This window comes from Oryza glaberrima, chromosome 4 (assembly GCF_000147395.1).
Source record: "Oryza glaberrima chromosome 4, OglaRS2, whole genome shotgun sequence".
Taxonomy (NCBI): Eukaryota; Viridiplantae; Streptophyta; class Magnoliopsida; order Poales; family Poaceae; genus Oryza; species Oryza glaberrima.
The window spans coordinates 30,059,079-30,078,927 of NC_068329.1; the positions used below are offsets into that span (position 1 = coordinate 30,059,079).

The 19,849-nt window shown below is 44.2% G+C and overlaps 3 protein-coding genes and 2 non-coding genes across 8 annotated transcripts; 1 reads left to right on the top strand and 4 right to left on the bottom strand.

Moving 5' to 3' along the window:
* Positions 1–3,027: 3,027 nt before the first annotated feature.
* Positions 3,028–3,142, bottom strand: LOC127772386 (U5 spliceosomal RNA). The gene has a single exon (XR_008017377.1). It is a non-coding gene; the product is annotated as a U5 spliceosomal RNA (small nuclear RNA).
* Positions 3,143–4,344: 1,202 nt separating this feature from the next.
* LOC127772389 (U5 spliceosomal RNA) lies at positions 4,345–4,462 on the bottom strand. The gene has a single exon (XR_008017378.1). It is a non-coding gene; the product is annotated as a U5 spliceosomal RNA (small nuclear RNA).
* Positions 4,463–5,050: 588 nt separating this feature from the next.
* LOC127770356 (cell division protein FtsZ homolog 1, chloroplastic) lies at positions 5,051–7,880 on the bottom strand. The gene is made up of 6 exons (XM_052296026.1): positions 7,548–7,880; positions 7,093–7,192; positions 6,597–6,826; positions 5,958–6,125; positions 5,656–5,889; positions 5,051–5,463 (listed from the first exon to the last, which is right to left on the bottom strand). The coding sequence occupies exons 1-6, from the start codon at positions 7,761–7,763 to the stop codon at positions 5,203–5,205; spliced, it is 1,209 nt and encodes a 402-aa protein (XP_052151986.1). The 5' UTR covers positions 7,764–7,880; the 3' UTR covers positions 5,051–5,202.
* A 1,815-nt stretch (positions 7,881–9,695) lies between these two features.
* Positions 9,696–13,690, top strand: LOC127770357 (uncharacterized). Its single transcript, XM_052296027.1, has 6 exons — positions 9,696–10,460; positions 11,785–11,890; positions 12,001–12,169; positions 12,259–12,446; positions 13,001–13,137; positions 13,349–13,690. The coding sequence occupies exons 1-5, from the start codon at positions 9,868–9,870 to the stop codon at positions 13,118–13,120; spliced, it is 1,176 nt and encodes a 391-aa protein (XP_052151987.1). The 5' UTR covers positions 9,696–9,867; the 3' UTR covers positions 13,121–13,137; positions 13,349–13,690.
* Positions 13,691–14,042: 352 nt separating this feature from the next.
* LOC127770355 (uncharacterized) lies at positions 14,043–17,482 on the bottom strand. 4 transcript variants are annotated; one of them, XM_052296022.1, is made up of 8 exons: positions 17,174–17,482; positions 16,060–16,642; positions 15,722–15,938; positions 15,539–15,615; positions 15,296–15,335; positions 14,932–14,989; positions 14,723–14,792; positions 14,043–14,584 (listed from the first exon to the last, which is right to left on the bottom strand). In XM_052296022.1, the coding sequence occupies exons 2-8, from the start codon at positions 16,636–16,638 to the stop codon at positions 14,351–14,353; spliced, it is 1,275 nt and encodes a 424-aa protein (XP_052151982.1). In that variant the 5' UTR covers positions 16,639–16,642; positions 17,174–17,482; the 3' UTR covers positions 14,043–14,350. The 4 variants fall into 4 exon arrangements, with proteins under 4 accessions (XP_052151982.1, XP_052151984.1, XP_052151985.1 ...); XM_052296024.1 differs by having other exon boundaries at positions 16,060–16,647; XM_052296025.1 differs by having other exon boundaries at positions 16,916–17,482.
* Positions 17,483–19,849: the final 2,367 nt, after the last annotated feature.

A 19,849-nucleotide genomic window follows, 5' to 3' on the forward strand; every position in this document is an offset into this window, starting at 1 on the left:
AAACACAAAAGAAATTGTGGGACCCACGTGTCCCTTCTCTGTCCCCTCCCTCCAGTTCCTCCTCCTTGCCGCTCCCTCTCTCTCTCAAGCGGCGGCAGCGGTGAGCAGCGAAGGTGCGGGCGTGGCGCGGCGGCCTGCGAGCGGCGGAGGCGCGGGAGTGGCGGCGGCAGGCACTAGAGCGGCGACGGCTGCGGCATCAGTACGCCAGCCAAGCGGTGGCAAGCAACAGCCGTCATCCATGACCCGACCCAGTGGCGAATCCACTGTTGGGGCTGGTTGGGGCTCCAGCCCCAGCTCTGGCTGCCAAGAATAGACCCTAGATATCTATGCTTAGTGAGTTCACATTGCCAGCAAAATTGACAGCAAAAAGCAAACGGCCAAGCAGTGATGACTCTTTAGCTGGAGAAGTTCAGGGTGAAAGAAACGATGTGCACGAAAATTTAATAGATCATTTGTAATCATTAATTATATTGTGGATTATTTTTACTCTTGTGTTCCAGTAGCTGTTGCAGTCTGCAGCCCATGACCTATATATATCTTCCAATCAACTTGCTCCCTTTATTCTTTATTCCATTTTTCTACCCGCGCAGGATTTTAAAATATTGTTGATATAGTTCAAAGATACTCCCTCCGTTTCATATTATAAGACTTTCTATCATTATCCACATTCATATAGATGATATGTCTAGTTTCATTAACATCTATATGAATATAGACAATGCTAGAAAGTCTTATAATATAAAAGGAGGGAGTATATGATTATTTTGTATTATGACTTTAAATATAAAGCCCCACCTCTATTTTCATCCTAGATTCGCCACTGACCCGACCAAGCCGCACCAAGCAGGATCCGCGGCGAGCAAGAGGCAGTGAGCAAGCCCAGCGGCGTCGCCCTTGCTGGACCACAAGGATGTTTTCTTCTCAATTCCAAGCTTGCTCTGCTACTTCGTTGGATCCGGCGGCCATCTACACGCAGCGGTAGGCTAGTAGCTGTCGTCTTGCCAAATCTTTCTGTCCCACAAATGCACTGAATCTTGCTTGCTGCAAATGGGAGGTTTTGGTAGATGCATTTCATTTGGGGATCTCTTTCCTTTGTTCTCTTTCCTTTTCTCTTTTTGATGCATGCGAATGATTTGTCCATGGAAAGGTGAGGAGTAGATTTTGGTTTTGGATGAGGGGTGATGCAACTATGCTAAGATTAGTTTTTTTTCCAGTAAATGCGCAAGTTAGCAGTAACTATTTGATGTTAATACGGATGGCGATGAAGCGAGGAGGTGGAGAAGGAGGTTGCGTGACAGTGGGCGGCGACGGTGACGGTGGATGACGTCGTGTCAACCGCACCGCGTGTGCCTCCCGCTGTCGCCGACCGCCGTCCTCCTGCTGCTTGCAGGCCGCCGCGCCACGTCCGCGCCTCCGCCGCTCGCCGCCCGCCACGGGAGAGAGAGAGAGGGAGCAGCGAGGAGGAGAAGGAACTAGAGGGAGGGGAGAGAGAGAGAAAGGACATGTGGGTCCCACAATTTCTTTTGAGTGTCAATGACAAATGGATCCCGCATATATTTTTTTAATTCTAAATGCCACCTAAACGCCACGTCAATGCCACGTGTAGAGGAGACCCGGTCAATACCGCCATGTAGGCGCCACGTCAGCAAAACCGCCCTTCAAAACCGCCAAGGAAGTCAAATTACACCGGTTTTAAGAGTTTGGGGGTTGAGATATCCGGTTTTGTAGTTTAGGGTCACGGATTAGATTTTGATCACTTTTGAGGGTCACTAAGTGAACTTATTCCCAAGAGAGAAGTGCAAAATGCCAATATTTTCCCTCGCTCGCTAGTGGGCTTTGTCGCGTATCCAACACATATAGAAGTCTCGAGAAAAACAGAACGATCATTTCTCCACGCAGCGTTTCTACATCGAGTAAAATTAATCGAATACAGGGATGACACGTATGAATTCGATAGAACAGTGTTATGTCTCATGCAACGAAAGGTAGCCAGCAATTCCCATCCTACAACGAACAATACAACAAATACCACCTGGTGCCATCTTGAGCACAACGTGCTGAACCTGAACCCCTGAATATCGAAGGCCTGAACCCTGTCTAGATTGTACATAACTACATACAAGAAAAATGAAGCTAACCATTATGTGCAACTGTTCAGCGTTTACACGTCCAAAAGAAATAACACTGAGAAGCCCGATTGGAACGCCAACTCTCTAATTCCCCAAGAATCATAGCAAGAATATTGAAAGATTGAGAAGATACGCAAAACGAGATGGGCCATTAGCGTATATTGATATAATATTAATTATTTTAAACTTTAAAAATGGATTCACATTATCTAATCTAGAAGTTGTCAATTCACATCCACAAATGCTGTCTTTAGTTCACACCAAAATTAGAAGTTTGGTTGAAATTGGAACAATGTGACGGAAAAGTTGGAAGTTTGTGCGTAGGAAAGTTTTGATCTGATGAAAAAGTTGGAAGTTTGAAAAAAAACTTTGTAACTAAACACGGCGAAAACTGGATGAAAAATTAGTTGTACGCATTGACTTACACATGCCAAGATGGACCAAGCTACCTCATTGAAATGTGAACGGCAATCATCTTTCCAGAGAGAGAGAGAAGTGAACTGCAGCTGTAGGTTGCAGAAGAGCCCTGCTACTTGGACACAGGAGAAACCTGTGTTGCTATCTTAACTGAAGCATTGAGCTGCAAATTTCAGAGTACTAAAACCTACAACCAAACAAATCGGTTTGCTCTAGACCTGTATGAACCAGTATAGCGAATACGTGTGAAGTCACAGCAGATTCTGATTCTGATTTTAGTTTTGCAACGTCTCTCATTGCGGTTCTATGGAACAGATCGCCAGCAGCACATCGGATTGTGAATAATGGACAGTTGTATCTCTACGAGAGAGGGAATAAGATGAAATCTTAAAACCTGCAAAATTAGAAGCGTATCTATCACCATGCCTACGAACAGATGAACAGGAGGTAATCAAATCTTGTTTCAGAATTGTTGGGGTTCTCCAAATCCTGGAAATCCCGTCAAAAAATTTGAGTATACTGCTAATTGCAGCGAGCACACGGTATTCTTTAGTAAAAGGCGAAAGAATAGTTCGCTTTGTGCCCACTGCGCAGCTGCCTGCCTCTCAACGGTGGCCTTGGCACTTGTTTTATACTGTTCTGGGAAGTGTTCTGCACCCAAAGCAGCGGTATGGTACTAATCGCTTCTACCTGCCACGAGAGCTCTTCCTCATATTCCGCCACACAATTTTGGGCCTCGTTTCGGCCGACTGAAATGGGCCTTGCCCCCACTCCGCCTCAAGATAATGGGCCTCCGTTTAGTTGGCGATGAAGCCCCTGAATAATTTTCGGTTAATCTGGGGCGCAGAAGCCTGATCGAACGGTCGTTAGAGATCCAAGGGGGCTCGGAGTTTAAAACTCCGACTCCCACACTCGTCTCAAGAACGCCGCCACCTCCTCACGGCGTGCCTCGCCGGAGCGCCGCCGCATCTTGGCTGTCACTTGCTTCCCGCTCCTTCTTCCTCCAAAACTCCCGGATGTCACACGCATCCAAGTATCCAACAATCCTGGCAGCCTTAGGTGATTGACCATCACCTTCTCCTGACAACGATGGGGAAGAAGCGAATTTGTTAGCTCATTGTCCAATCTAGAACTCGTCTAGAGATTCATTCACCTTCACAAAACTGGATGAACAACTAGTTATATACTCAACAACCGAGAAGCCAGGTCCAAGCTACCTCGTTGAGATGTGAACTGAAGCCTAGTGTTGGTGCAGAAGAGCCCTGTTCCTGGGGGCTGGGGCAAAGGATACCTCTTGCTGTCATCTCAGCTAAAGCATGCAAATCTTGGTGGTGTTTGAATGTTCTAAAAATGAAGATGAAGATTAAGTATTTCACGTAAAATAAGGTGTTAATAACATATTATTAATTGAGTTTTAATTATTACAAACTTGAAAAATGGATTAATCTAATATTTTAGAACAACTTTCATATAGAAAGTTTTCCCACGGAACACACCCTTTAGCCGTTTGAAAAACATGTCATTTTAATCCAAAAGTTTATCTCCCAAAACGAGTAGGGCCGACAGCCGTCCAGAGTACTCAAAGAACAGATCAGTTTGCTGAAGTGTTTTTAGCGTAACGTCACAAAGGATTCTATCAGCAACTTGTGGATTTTGACGAAGTAAACAACTGTATATAAGATGGAGAAAGAGTGTAAGACGTCAATTCTCTATTTCATACATAATTGTTGAGGTTTCTCCTTAGACAGGAAACCCCTTGAAAAAAAATATCAAATTTCTATTTCAAAATTGTTGGGGTTTGTACTAAGTTAGGAAATCCCCTCAAAAAATTAGAGTATGCTGCTATTTGCAGCGTGCACACGGTATTCTTTAGTAAAAGGCGAAAGAATAGTTCGCTTTGTGCCCACTGCGCAGCTGCCTGCCTTTCAACAGCTGCCTTGGCACTTGTTTTATACTGTTCCGGGAGAACGTTCTGCATCCGAATCAGCGGTATGGTACTAATCGCTGGTTTCTGTGGCTATGGCTTATGTATGGGCCAGTGAAGAAAACGGCATGGCGTGACGCAGCCCAGACGTGCTGGGCCGGGCAAGCACACCTGTGGAAGTCACTGGGTGGAATAGTTCATGCCTGTTTGGTGTTTGGTAGACCTCTAACTGCCAGCTCCGCTTATTTTGTGAGAGAGCTCCACCCAGCTTCGTTCCTATTTTAGATGAAGCTTCTGAGATGTACCAAACAGGCCCTTCATCTGGCCTCTGGGTATCCAACAAGAATGAATAAATGGATTTCTCAAGACACCAGAGCGATCATGTAGTCACGTGGCGTCTCCGTATGAGTAAAAATGCAAGATCAGTCAAGTGCAAATTCATCCACATCTACAACTCAATAGATTTGGCCAGCAAGTCGCGCCTACAACGAACAACTACCAAGTGTCGTCTTGAACATACAATAAAAATTCGTGACGGCTGCTGAACTCCTGAAGACCTCAACCCCATCTAGATGATACATACAATAAAAGTGAAGCTAATCACTATGTGTAACTGTTAAGTGTTTACATATCCAAAAAGAATAACACATAGAAGCCTGATTGGAGCGCCAACTCAGTAATTCCATGAGAATCTAAGGTACACAAACTACTAGTTTTCCTATTGAACCGTGTTCAGGAAAAGAGCCTCCGAGACCAAGTGGCGGCGGGCGCTGGTTGTACCGTCGCCGCTGCCACTGCTTTATGGGTGAGGTTCGCTGCCTTTTCTTTGGCCTCCATTATTCTTGCACCCTTGGGATCGGCCAAAAGGGACTTCTGAAAGGATTGTGGAAACCCTGTGGCAATGATCGTCACATGAATCTCACCAGTGTACCGGTCATCAACAACAGCCCCGAAAATTATATTTGCAGAAGGATCGGCCAAGCTTGTCACAATCTGCAAAAAGTGCATAAGCATTGGTCAAAACAAAGCACTTCAATCACCTAGGCCACATAATTCCAGTAGCCCTAAATTGTGGAGTATGATCGCGATAATAGCATCTTAAGTTTTTCAACTTAACATATTACAGTGCTATATCATACTTCTTCAAAGACAGTTCAAGACAATGGCAAGAAATATTACACGCACCTGAGAGACTTTGTTTACTTCTTGCAAGGTTATGTCCTTTCCACCAGTGATATTGTACACAACACCAGTAGCCGCCTCAATAGACGACCCGATTAAAGGAGCAAGTGTTGCCTGCTCTGCAGCTTCTTGGGCCCGATTTTTGCTGGAAGAAACACCAACACCAAGCATTGCAGTTCCAGAGTTTTTCATAACAGCTTTCACATCAGCAAAATCAACATTGACAAGTCCAGGTATCTGCAAAGTTTTCAGATGAGTATTGTGTGATCACAAGTTACAGCAGCATAGATAAGAAGAATACTTACTGTAATAATATCTGATATTCCTTGGACACCTTGACGAAGAACATCATCTGCAAGAAGAAACGCATCTTGCAAGGGCGTGTTTTCATCAACAACATCTAATAATCGATCATTTGGAATAACAATAAGTGTGTCTACACTCCTTTCCAGCTTCTCTAATGCTTCCAACGCCTGAAATGGAGAAAGACCAGATAAATTAGCTAGACAAAAGCAAAACAGCTTTAACAGACAATTATTTTAAGAAAAATACAAACAGCTAGTGTATAGAAACTAAAGTCCAACAGAACCAAATGGGTTCACATAGGGCAAATAACTACAAACTGTGTATAGCAACAGCAACTCAAACAAATATTACTTCGTTAAAAAATGCTAAATATTATTCTAAAGATCCTCTGCTACAAAAATTGAAGAGAGCTAGCAGAGGACAGGGCACCAGACCTTGAACTGAAAAAACAACAAAACACAGGTATCATACGTTGGCACATTATAACTACCAGTCCAATGATTAAAACGTGTTTAATCATCATCTTAAATTACTCACAGCTCCCCTAAGGAAATGTTTGTTCCATGCTTAACCAAAACTATTTATCAAATGTAACGCCACATTAATTGTATATGGGTGGAGAAGACTCAAACACTTGCCTGAAGAGAGCGCTTGCGTCCTTCAAAACTGAATGGATAGGTAACAACTCCAACGGTGAGATAACCGGCTTCCTTTGATATCTGAGCAACAACTGGAGCAGCACCAGATCCAGTACCCCCTCCCATTCCAGCTGTTATGAAGACAAGGTCAGAATCCTTCAGGGCATTGGCTATGGCTTCTTTTGATTCCTCAGCAGCTTGCTCTCCCAAATTAGGATTTCCACCAGTACCTGTATGCATGGAATAAATTAGCGACTGCAGTCAACATTTTGCTATTTTGAATCGAAATTTGCTGCCCTTAAAATATGTCATACTCATACATTTCCCACAGTTTATTAGTGCATGGAGACATGTGAATCATGTTATCGATACATCGTAGACAACCATCAGATATCAATATGTTCTTGTAGGCAGACTAATCAGCATGAAAGATGTAACATTTACATACAGAACGTTTCATAATTGTGTCAGTTCAGCAGAGAACAACAAATATTACCTAGTCCACGAGTTAACTGCTCTCCAATTTGTAGCGGGTATTGCGCTTGCGAATTCAAAAGCGCCTGGGAATCTGTGTTTATGGCATAAAATTCGATGCCCTGAAATTGTACAGTCCAGATGTTACTATTTGAGAAAACAAACAACGGTCATGCTGGAATTTCAGGCTAAACAATGCACTGGGTTCGCATTTCGTAGATGCTGATATAATTCAAAAGTATGATAAGTATACCACGGACACCAGCATTAATAGCGAATAATAACCCAACAAAGGTGCTCGTACGCTTAACTAGATAGGGGTATTACGCGAATGGCAGCATGGGATTGCACGGAAGGACGGAAATAAAGTCGTAGATCAACTTGTTCATCAGTCCTATGCTCAAATATAACTACCAAATGGATCTAGATGCCAACCGAGGAAGCCCAATTCCGTCAAGAAGGTTAGGCCCGCCCTACCTGGAGGCCGCTGCCGATCATGCGGTTGACAGCGTTGTTCCCGCCGCCGCCGACGCCCACGACCTTTATCCTCGCCGTCTCCACCGGCGCGAACGAGCACCGCACGGAAGCGTGGCGCCGCCGCGCGCACCCACGGGGCGGGGCGCTGCACAGATGGATCGGGCCGGTGAGGCGGACGAGGGCGGAAGCCGACGAGGAGCACGCCGCCGACGCCATTTGCTCCCCTCTTTTGGGGGAAATGCGCGCCGGAGATGAGGAGGGAAATGGGGGATCTACCGTGCTCTCCTCCTAGGGTTTTGAGGATTCGGGGGGTTTTTAGACGGGTTTTATCTTCTTGGCTAATCTCTCTAGCTCGAGGATGATTTGATGCGGATTAAAGCACATGATACGGTTGTTATGCTACTTCGCCCACCCTTGTTAGGTTAGCGTCAAGGTTAATACTCTAAATAAAATAACAATGTCGATTTGTATAGTATTCTGTTTTTTAATAGAGTAAGATTGACCAGCGGTACTAACTTGTCACGAGGTTTCACTTAAGTCCACAAATTTGCAAAGTGTACATTGAGGTCTCTAAACTTGGTTTATTGTATCATCCCGGTCCAATGCCTCGTTTGACTGTGGTCTTACCTATGTGGCACACCACGTGAACAATGACATGGATTTTTTTTATTTTTTCTCCCTTCTTCCTTCTTTTTTCTCTTTCTTCCTTCTTTTTTCTCGGTGGTGAGAAGTGGCACGAGGGGAGGGGTTGTCGCAGTGGTGAAAAAAGAAGGAAGAAGGGAGAAAAAATTCCGTCATCGTTCACGTGGCGTGCCACGTAGGCAAGACCACGGTCAAACGCAGCTTTGGACCGAGATGATATAATAAACCAATTTTAGGGACCTCGATATGCATTTTGCAGGTTCGTGGACCTAAGTGAAACCTACTGACAAGTTTAAGGACCGCTGGTGCATTTTACTCTTTTCAATATATTACGCTATTTTCCAGTTATTTCAGAGGTTCGATTATATCTCAGATTTATTCATTTTTCACTTAAACTTCAACAACCATGTGCGAAATGTAATTGTGTTGCTCAGTGCTCTCCCGTCCAATTTTAAATGTGGTTGTGAGTTTATCTTCGTCTTATTTAAAAAAATTATAAAAAATAAAAATAAGTCAGACATAAAATACTATTCAAATTTATCATATACTAAAAATAAAAATACTAGCCATAAAATTTTTTCAAATAAAACAGATTGTCAAATGTTGAATATAAAAAAGTAAGGATGGTTTATACAAGGATGTGCCATCACTACAGCAAAAGTAAGTTAGGTATCAAATATAACGCGAGACAATGAACATATTTATGTGTGTTACACGCTAATAAACAACTCATCGGGATTGAAGACTATGAGTTCAATATTAAGGTTTGACCTAGTTATGCCTCGTGGCTTTAGGATAAGAAAAACATTTTCAAGGTCACAATGCAATCTAAAAAAAAAGTCGCAATGCCACATATTAGTTTGACATAGATGGCATATGAAAATGATAATCAGTAAGATCCAATGTTCGTGTAACAAACTTCAATTCATCTTAAGTTTTTTTTCTTAAAAAATCACCTGTAAAATTTTTGGTTATTTTTTAAAAAATGACGAGTTATTTTTTTGAAACTAAAATCATGTTCGATATATGTGGAATTTTATTTTTAAGAACACTTTATTTCTTGGGCCGTCACTCCCAGGCAAGGCGCAGCCTGACATTATTTAGCCCGGCCCATCAGCCCATGAGCCCATGATATCTCTGCCCCACGATCCCTTCTACTCCCCGGAGCCGAAGAGACGTCCATGGAGACCCCACCAGCGCAGAAAAACCGCACACCCCCTCACCCACTCAACAACCGCATCCAAAACCATGGGCACTTCCGTAATTCCACGACTCCTCGTCTGCAGACTTTCCATCCGCACGGGCCTCGTACCTAGCCCCTCCCATGACAAGTGGGCCCATAGCCAACGTTATCCAATCCATGTCCCCACCCGTCATCATTAGGATAACAAAATCTAAGGTAACCTTAGCGAGTTGTCCTTTTCCCATCTTTTCCTCCCCTCCCCGACGAAACGCTCCCCTCTGCTTAACAATAGATTAGACCCCAAGAGGAGAGAGAGAGAGAGAGAGAGGCCGGAGGAGAGAGAGACAAAGGGGAGAGAGACCAGGCGGCAGAGACACAGAGAGGAGAGGGGAGAGAGAGAGAGAGAGAGAGGGGAGGGGGGGGGGGGGGGGAATCGTGCGAGGGAGGTGAGGGGTTTTTGGGCGAGATTTGAGTTTTGGCACCCTCCCGCGCGCCATGGTGTCCGACCAGGAGATCGCCAGCTGCGTCGAGTCCGTCCTCCGCTCGTCGGGGGGCGCCGCCGGGGAGGCCTCGCTCGCCGCCGTGCTGTCGCAGGCGGAGGCCAAGCTCGGCGTCGACCTCGCACACAAGGCGACCTTCATCCGCGACCAGATGGACCTCTTCTTCGGCCCGCGCCTCCAGCCGCCGCTCGTCGCCAAGGCCCAGGCGGCGGCGGCGGCTGCTCCTAATCCTCCTCCTCTGGTCGCCGCTCCCGCGCCTGCCATGCCGCAGGTGCAGGTGCAGGCGCAGTTGCAGCAGATGCAGCAGCAGCAGCAGCAGCTCGCGGTGCTCCAGCCCCAGCTCATATTCCAGGCCATGCCGCAGCTCCCCGCTGGTGTACCAGGCGGCGCCGCTGGGGCGGTCTCCCCGCAGCCTCCCGTGCCGGCCATGGCGTTCTACCCGCCGCCTCCTCTGGCCTTCCGCGTCACCAGCGGCTTGGCTGGGGTCGCCACTGGTGGGACCGTCTCCTTCCAGCAGCCAGCCCCTGGAACCGGCGGCACTGCTTCCCCCACCGCCGCAGTACAGGCCGCGGGCGACAACAAGGAAAGGTGAGCCACCGGATGAAATTAGGGTTCATTCCCCCAATCGAATCGAGATATATATGGGCAGAATATTTCCGATTCGCTCTTAAATCTAGTTTGGTTGGACAATTAGTTGGTTGTTTCGTTTAATTAGGGCTGCTAATAATAATGACTTTGACTTGAGATTACCTGTTTGCACTCGTGAATTGGCACCTCTAGCTGAGTGGGGTTAGGGTTTAGGGTTCAGTCTCCTAGCAAAGTGATTTTGGTTCCAACTCGTGTACACCAATTTATATACACTATAGCTTTTAGGACACATGCTTGGGATGCCGGTATGGTGGTATCTACTTTTTGACCATATACTATGTTGGTTGTGTAACCATCCATTTGTAGTTATGTTAGTTAGTTTCTATCTCATTTAGTTAACTGGTTGAATATAGTGGAATTTAGGCATGTTTTGTTTGACTGGTGTATTCTGTGTTGAGCTTCAGAAGGTTATAATTAAAAGAAAAGCACAATAGTCCGTTTTATATGTATTTTGTTTGATTGTGGTACCAAGTGCTTGAAGGATATTACAGCTGTTATCCTAGAATGTACAAAATGCTAAATTGGGCTTGCTTTATTTCCTAAGAAGTGAATCTGATAGTTTGGACTTGTGGAATCGTCAGCTTTCTTGCAAGCCACTAAATAGAACTTCCTGCTTTTCCCCCCTGTCTGGATACTGTTTTCTGCCCAGACTGCTCAGCGTGAACTTTTATCTTTTTTCAAACAATGACATTTTGATCCTGCAAACAAAAGGTACAGTCAATTAATTTTGGTTTGTGTCCTTTGGTAGTATGTTGAAAAGCTTTCTTTTTCTTGTATGTGTGTGAATCATAGTATTTGTAATAAAAAAAACATGATCGTTAACATTAGATTCATTGGATCTGTATGCTACATCTATTTTTCATGATGGGATTCTGTACACTGTATAGCTTGTACTGTTGACCTGTTGTAGTGTATTTCCCCTATGAACCAAAGAAATATGTTCCCACTTATTGTATACCAAAACAGAGCTCAATGTTATATAGGTTATAGTTCTTAGTTTTTGCACATTTTCTTATTCACAATCAGTTAAGATTTCTTAGGCCATATAAGTATTATCGCATGATATTATTCTCACTGGATAATATGCAAATGTCACGCTGAATCTATTTTGAAGCTGATATAAAGGTTATTTTGTTCTGCTTGAAGATATACTGGTTTAACCATTAGATTCATGTGTCCTTGGATTGTACATTGATTCAAACCTGTGGAATTTACTCATGCATGCAAACTGATTGGTTTATCATATCTGTATTATTTCCTCTAGTGCTTCAAAGCGGAAACGAGGTGGGCCTGGTGGTTTAAATAAAGTTTGTGCAATCTCACCTGAACTTCAGACTATTGTTGGTGAGACTGTCATGTCAAGAACTCAGGTAATCTCAGCTTTCCCCAATTGTATTAGAGAAAATGGCATCCAATTTAATCCTGTGATAAACTCTTTAATGAATCAACCGAGACAAAGTAACTTGCTTCCTCCATTCAGATTGTCAAGCAGCTTTGGCAATATATTCGGCAGAATAATCTTCAAGATCCTGATGACAAAAGGAAGATAATCTGCAATGATGAACTTCGTGTGGTTTTTGGAACTGACACAACTGACATGTTTAAGATGAATAAATTGTTGGCGAAACATATAACTCCACTTGACCCAAGTACGTTCTTCTGCTTCTTTTGGTCTAGATGTCGCTGCTAATGTTTTGTTCTGATGGAAGTTCCTAATTATGTTTTCTTGGTTCTGCAGAGGATCAAATTCGGGAAGCAAAGAAATTTAAGCCCTCCAATGTAGCCACTCAGCCTATGCCTCTGATTAATCAACCCTCTGTGGTGATTTCTGATGCACTAGCCAAGTTTATTGGAATGGAAGGCACAGTGCCTCAAGATGATGCTTTGAGGTACCTTTGGGATTACATAAAAGCAAACCAACTTGAGGTATGAATATGTTTTAACTTTATATTTATTGTTGCACGATATCGATTTGCTCTTTGCTTCTGATGGATGCAAGTTGGAGCTAAGTATTGGCTGCAAACGCTGGAAAACTTTCAATGTTTTGAAACATCATTGTATTATATATAGTTATAATTGTCCATAAGCAATAGTAGTATTATGGCAGAGACTGAAGAATAATCTGCTGGCTTGTAATTCACCACATTCCTGTTAATGTTAGAGACAACTGAAATAGTGTATTTTGTGTCAAGTTAAAGTGCTAATGTTTTATTACTACGTCTGTCTTTTGGGGGGGGGGGGGGGGGGGGGAAGCTGATTGCTTACAGACCTTATCTGATATGTAACACGGTTACTGGATATCTGTTACGCACTACCAGTGTAATTCTTGTTTTATTCTTTTATCCTAGATTAACCTGCCAAGTATCTTAGCAAAGTTGTGTTCTTTCTGTCTCCCTTGTAATCGTTCCAATCTTGAGAATGTGATCCTTAAAGTTGGCCAACTGATATGTGCTTTTTATTCATTTACTGATTTTACACAGGATGCTATTACTGGCTCAATATTATGTGACTCAAAACTTCAGGAGCTGTTCGGCTGCGAGAGCATTCCTAGTTCTGGATTATCAGAGTTGCTTGCTCACCACTTCATTAAGGAAACATAGCATATCCTCATTAACTGGTTAGTTTTCCTTTGTCAAGTGCCATAGCCACTAAATTCTTTGTTAGGTTACACCCGGCGAAAATTTTTCTTTGTTAGGTTACAATATATAAAATATTAATTCTCTACTAGTTTGACATTCCCAGTATGATGCTAGTACATCAGAGATTTATCTATTATCTGCTAAATTGATTTGATTTGTTTCGTTCTGTTCTGTTACCTGTCCATGCAGATCTAGGATTGCAGTGGTGCCAGATAGGCCTAACTTTACAATATGGTGTTCTTGACAAAAAAATGGACAGCTAGCTTATGTATCTTTTCTATGCTCTGGATTATGAAGTTTGTCAGAGAAAACCAGATTATTTGTGGTAGCCTGTAATTTTAATTCTACGTAGTGGCTACTGCCGCAGTACTTTGGTGTAACCTCTACAGAATTCGTAGCGTTAGTTTCTAAATGTCAAAATGTCTTTGGCTGACTATGTAAAGTTAAGCTTTTTATTTGAGTGCCAGGTTGAACTTTTTAAAAAGCTGTAATGGATTCACGACCTCTTGGTTATTGAATGTGTGCCCCCTATATTGGTGTATGTCTTTTAAGGCCAGCGCTGATTTATCTTTACATTCCCCTTTGGTAAAGAAGGGGAAAAGGAGAGCATTTCGGTGCTTGCATTATGAAGATGCGCGTGAGGACCATGTCCATATTCTTGATGATACTTCTACTGTTGAACATCAGTCCAGGTTGCTGCTGAAAGTTAAGTGCAAATCATTAAGGTCTTATTTCTTAACTATTGACAAATTAATTCAAGGTATCTAGTAGACAATCCACAACAGCATTATTGCGTTCTGTGGTTGATATCCATTTTGTAATTTCCATTTTCTGCGTAGGATGGTGTCATGGTGGTACACGTAGAGCATCCCAAGCCCATATGTGAATGTGACATGAGCAATATATTGCCACTTGAACTTAACCTGTTTTTTGCCTGCTAAGACCTAATTAAAACCATTAAGAAATGCAGTGCAGGCCAATTGAATAAGCCTAAATTTTACAACTCTGATCAAACTAGCTACAAAAAAAAAAAAATAAGCGCGAATCTGTGGATCCCACTCTCTTTCTTAAAATATCTTTTTGAAACTTTCGCCAACTACACGGGCAAAAAATAGCATTGTGCGTATCATACGTCGAAGAACCAGAACAATATTTGTCAAATCAAAGTGCCAAAACACAAAACGCAAAAAACTAGCTTATTTTGGACTGGAACCCGGCGTCGTCATAGCCGCTGCCAGCGACGGCCAGCAGCTGCACGTCGACGTCATCGAACGCGTCGTCGTCTCCGTCGCCGGCGGCGAAGGCGACGACGTCGTCCAGCTCCTGCGGTTCCATCACGCTCCTGCTCGCCTTCAGCTGGTCCTCGAACATCTTCTGCAGCCTCTTCCCCTGCTCCTCTATCCTCAGCTGCAGATTTCTCTGAATCTAGCGAGGCACACAAAATTCAGGCATAAAGAAGTTAGTTACATGATTATCAATGATGGCTATATAATTAAGCCGTTCCTTTTCTGAAAATTGTAAAGTATCTAGTGTCAAAGTGTTGGCAAATGATGGAGCTAGCACCTCTAGCTGTTCATGGAGGCGCCTCTGCACGTCGAGCTGAACACGCAGTGCTTCCGTGATTTGCATTCCACTACAGCAAAAAGGCGATTCTTGTTAATATATGCACGCATGATTTGACAGTAGATAGCTAGCAGCACTTGCACTCCATTGGGATTTGGGACTGGTTCGCAAAGCTATTACTACTAGCAGACAGAGAGAAAGAGAGATACGTTTTGGGGTCCAGATTCTGCATGTCATTTCCTGTTGCTCTTTTCTCCAGTTGCTTCCCTGAAAAAATTCGACAGTATAGCAGCAGAATGAGGACATGTGTCAGTGGATGAATGGATAGCGAAGCATACCAAACAACAGTAGTAGGATAAAAGCACGGCGTTGAAATGACCTAGAATAAAGCAACACAACGAACGAACGAATCCAGATCCTCCTGAACTCAGGGGATCTGGAATTTATGCTTATCTCTTACAAATGCTGCTACTAATGGAGGATTAACTTCTCTATTTCAGGATTCAGCTTAGACCCCCCCCCCCCTCCCAACCAAAAAAAAAAAAAAACAGTAACGAAGTTGTGATGGCTTACCTTCAGATGACGCTGGCATGTACTTCGCTATGCGATATTTCTGCACAGAAAGAAGATGAGAGAAAATTGTTAGATAACTACAGCTCGTTAATTAAACAAACTTCAACTAGATCAACCAATCCCTAGCTACAAATCGACATTAATACGATATCTGTTTGGTTACACATCTATGTCATCTGTTTAAAATCTTTCGTGTGTAGTTGATCAAGTGACCCTGCTTTCCAGTTTCAGAATTTCAGTTACCTGGAGATGGCTCTTGATGTGGTAGATCGTCAGGCCATCCGAATTCATCAGCTTCAGAATCCCCTTCGGAGTTGCCTCTGCATGCAAGAAGAAGAAAGAACTATGCGCCATGAGAAATCGTCATGCATGACAAAAGCTTCTCTGTTTTTTTTGTTTTGTTTTTTGCTGATCAAGAACACTCACTGTCTGCGCCGCCGAGCTGATTGACGCAGTCGACGAACCGCTCGTGCAGGTCCTGCGTCCACCTGATCCGCGTCTTGCTCGGCGCACCTGATCCGGCGAGGTTTCCGGTGGGGGTCACCGGAGTTGCCGCGCCGATGCAGTTCCTTGTCAGCTGATTCTCCATCTGGTTCTGCAGACTCGGCGCATCCATCGCCGGCAGAATCGGCTTCGCCGCCACCTTCATCGGAGTTAATTTTCAGATTACGATAAAAAAAATTCACAGGCATCTCAAAGAAAAGAATTAAAGACAAACAGTAGAATTCTTAGTAGAGTTCTGTTCATGATTGTTCCATGCTTACTTGAGGTGGAAACGAGTGGATTTTGGGTTCGCCGCTGAGAAGCCGAGTGGTGGGAGCGCCGGCGAAGAGCCCGTGGATTCTGTCCTGATGCTGTTGCTGCGACGGCGGCGGCAATGGTGTCCTCTCGCCGGAATCCCGCTTCTGCGGCCGGACGTAGTACGTCCTCACCGAGTGGTCCGCACGGAGGAGCAGCGGGTCGACCGGCCGGTACAGCTCGCTCTCCGACGACCGGAACGGCGCCTTGGCCGCCGCCGCCGCCGCCGTACCGAGAGCTGGGAAGTCGAACTGCGGCAGGTTCTCGGCGGCGTAGAACGCGGTCGCGTTGGAGCCGACGCAGGTCTGCGCGAGAAGCGACGACGGCGGCGACGACCTCGGCGCGTAGTACTCCTCGTGCAGCCAGCCGCCCGCGCCGTGCTGCTGGTGCTGCGCCGCCGAGCTCACGAGCCCCGGGTGGAACGACAGCCCGGCGGCGGCGGCGGAGCTCAGCAGGTGCGGCGCCGGCGAAGGGTCACATAGCGGCGAGCCGAAGTGGCAGTCGTGCAGCTTAATCTTCTTGGTGTTCATGATATCTTGCAACATTTAACTGAACTAACAACAACCGAATCACCATCAATCCAACGATTTCACAACCAACTCCATTAATTCAATTTACACATAGAACATTACGGTTACGTGAAGAGGCCAGATCAAACAGCGAAATTCCCACCAGAAATTAAAACAGAATTAGGATGAGATTAATTTGGAGGAGGAAAGAGGGATTAACGCGGCGGCGAAGCTTAAATAGGCTCTCGATCGAACGAACGGGAAGCTAATGGCACATACGATAGATCAATGGGAATTAATTGGGAATCCGCACCGGCCTATATTCGCAGGGAGGGAAGGAGGGGAGGCGTGGCACGCAACAACGGCGAGAATAATTCGACGGCGGTGCATGTCCCCGGATACGCACAAAAGTACAAAACCAATCTCCAGAATCGCAAAACAGCCGACGACGACGACGACCACCACCACCATCACACCATGCAGCAGCAGCAGCCGCCGGAGAAGGAGAGGACGCAATGCAATGCATGGCAAAAAGTAAGCATTATTACACACATGGTTGAGATGAACTTACAACTTGAAGGGCATCACATGTGCAGCAAAGCAAACACCACTGGAAACTTCCTGGTAAAACCAGCCCAATCTCTCTCTCTCTGATCTCACCTCAGCTAGATCACTTTCTGTATGCAGGGAAGGATTGGAATAATCTGAAGGAGTCCTGATAATCCCAAATGGAATATGAACTTCTCACAGTGGGGGCCTCAGCAAACAACTGACAAGAATATAAATATGCAAAGAGATGTATATATGTGTATGTATATAAATCCAACTGCTACATATATATAGCAGAGCATAAATTATCTCGCATGTCGGACAAGGCTAAGGTGACAAATAGCCACTTTGGTGCCCTCACCCTCGCTATCATTTTCTTTGCTTATCTGGTTCTTTTTAGTCTCCAGCTCTAGCTGAACATAATTTGCAAGCTTCAAACATATTACAGTTAGGATCAGAGGGGACATCTCTATGCTCCATAATTTGTGTGTTGCTTGTCTTTTGATGTCCCAACAAGGGTAGATAACCTGACGAATCATACAATGTTTCTAGTTTGAATCTTCTTGGACGTGATGTTTATTGGCCAAACGAAGCGGGTAAATTTTAGATCCATAGATAATCAAGTAAACAACTCTCTGTGTCACCATGAGGTAGACAAAGTAGTCAAAATAGAGCAGTAACTTCATCATCAGCAAAATAAACTGATCTTTTTCTTTTTTTTTTTGTGAACGCACAAGAGCCTTGTACGCTAATATATTAGAAAGAGCAATTCTACGGTCCTTGAGGAGATACCACGAGGTACCAAAATTTTAGTACCTCATGGTACCTCGTAGTACCTAGGTACCAAGAGGTACCAAATTTACAATAGAAAAAATAGTACCTCATGGTACCTCCTCAAGGAAAAAAGTTTGTACAACCGTGACCTACCGTAGCGGTCATGTGGAGTTTAAACGGGGAGAAAAGGGGATCAATGACCAGTTAAGCTAGGCAAAACCAGCCCCGAACAAGCAAAAAGGCAGGAAAAAGGACTATGGACAAGAAGAACTCCAAGAGGACTCGGCTTCGCTTCCACCCAGATCCTTTATTCTTGCACGATGCGATCAACCACTCTATCCACCTGGGAGATGAACCCATCGAAGACACGAGCATTCCTTTCCAACATGATATTCTAGGTAACAAAGAGGATGAAGGAGTCGAATCCTCTCCTAAGGTGATCAGGCAGCTACCGGTGAGTGCACTCCCACCAGAGTACCGGACTTGGGGGGTGGACTGTCGACTGGGCGAAGATAAGGGCAGTCCGACCTTGGCCAGTAACTTGTGCAAAACTTACTTTGTGAAGACACACTCCAACAAGATATGATTGGTTGTTTTCTGCTCCTGTGCACACATAGGGCACATGGAGTGACTATCCATCCCGTGACGGCACATTTGATCGGTGATCCAATATCGTCGCCGAAGTGCAAACTAAAGGAAAAGCTTGCACTTCATAGGACCAACACTATGCCATAGGAAGTCATCACATGTTAACACGATAACATCGATGCTTTTTTGTTTCATCTAATTCAATTGTCGTATAAGGCACCATTTTCTTTCTCGTTTGATCCTGTCATCTTTAAAAAAGGCTAGCATCCGTAAATTCAAATCTAAGTGATGACTTCTAGGTCCATATCATCTCACTCCTTCTAAGTTGCAATACACATCTGCATCGTCAGTCATTTTAGGCCCCCTTTATCAATGCAGATTTTAATCAGATGTTTTTCATTTTACTGTTAGGACTTAGGAGGATGCTGTACTGAAGCAAGATTCTAGTAATCAAAATTTTCAAGGTGTGTTGAATTTACACGTTGGCATTTCACCACCGCTTCACCTGATAACAAGTTCTCTTGAAAAGAAAGAATAGATGGAGATCAGCTTTGACATTCTCAGGGGTATCAGAAATTACATGCACTAGTACAACTGACAGATCAAATAATTTTCTTGAGCAAAGTTGTGCACCGATCCCTAACTAAAAACAAAGTCAAACCATAATAAAATCTTCTAACCATATTTTTTTTAGTGTTATGGGGAATCTACCGGGTCCACACATCCCTTCAGAAGAAATACAGGTGTTTGATGAGCATTGGACTACTCTTGTCTTTGGAATCTCCCTGATCAGAAACAAGAACGATAAATCAAGGTCGAAGCTGTCATCCTGAATTCCTGATCCTACCCAACAACAGACACGGACACTGTCAATTGTGAAACTGTCAATCGTAACGTCGATCGATCAAAACTGTATGCACGCACACATATAATCGTTATCTGTATATACAGTATACATGTAGCTGAACTCTGTATGCTCAAGTTGGTCAGGGTTTTACAGGAGTCTGACAAAAGAGGTGATAAAAAATGGGATTCGTCAATTCGATCAACGACAATACTTATGCAGTTGCAGATTTGGACATGCTGGTGTGCCAACGTGGAAAGATTAAGAAAGAATCTTATCTGGATAGGTATGTACATATACTGATATACATATACCTGGCTTTAATTTTCTGGTCTTTTGCTGCGCGCCGGTTGGTGCTTCGTGGGTGGAGGGGGATGGAATTCGCAAGCTCGTCTTCTGAAACCCTGAAGGGGCAGCAGAACATGCTCGCCTCATTGGCTCCTCGAAGGCTCGAACCTTGTTTAATCCCGTGGATTTAGGCCTTGACTCAGC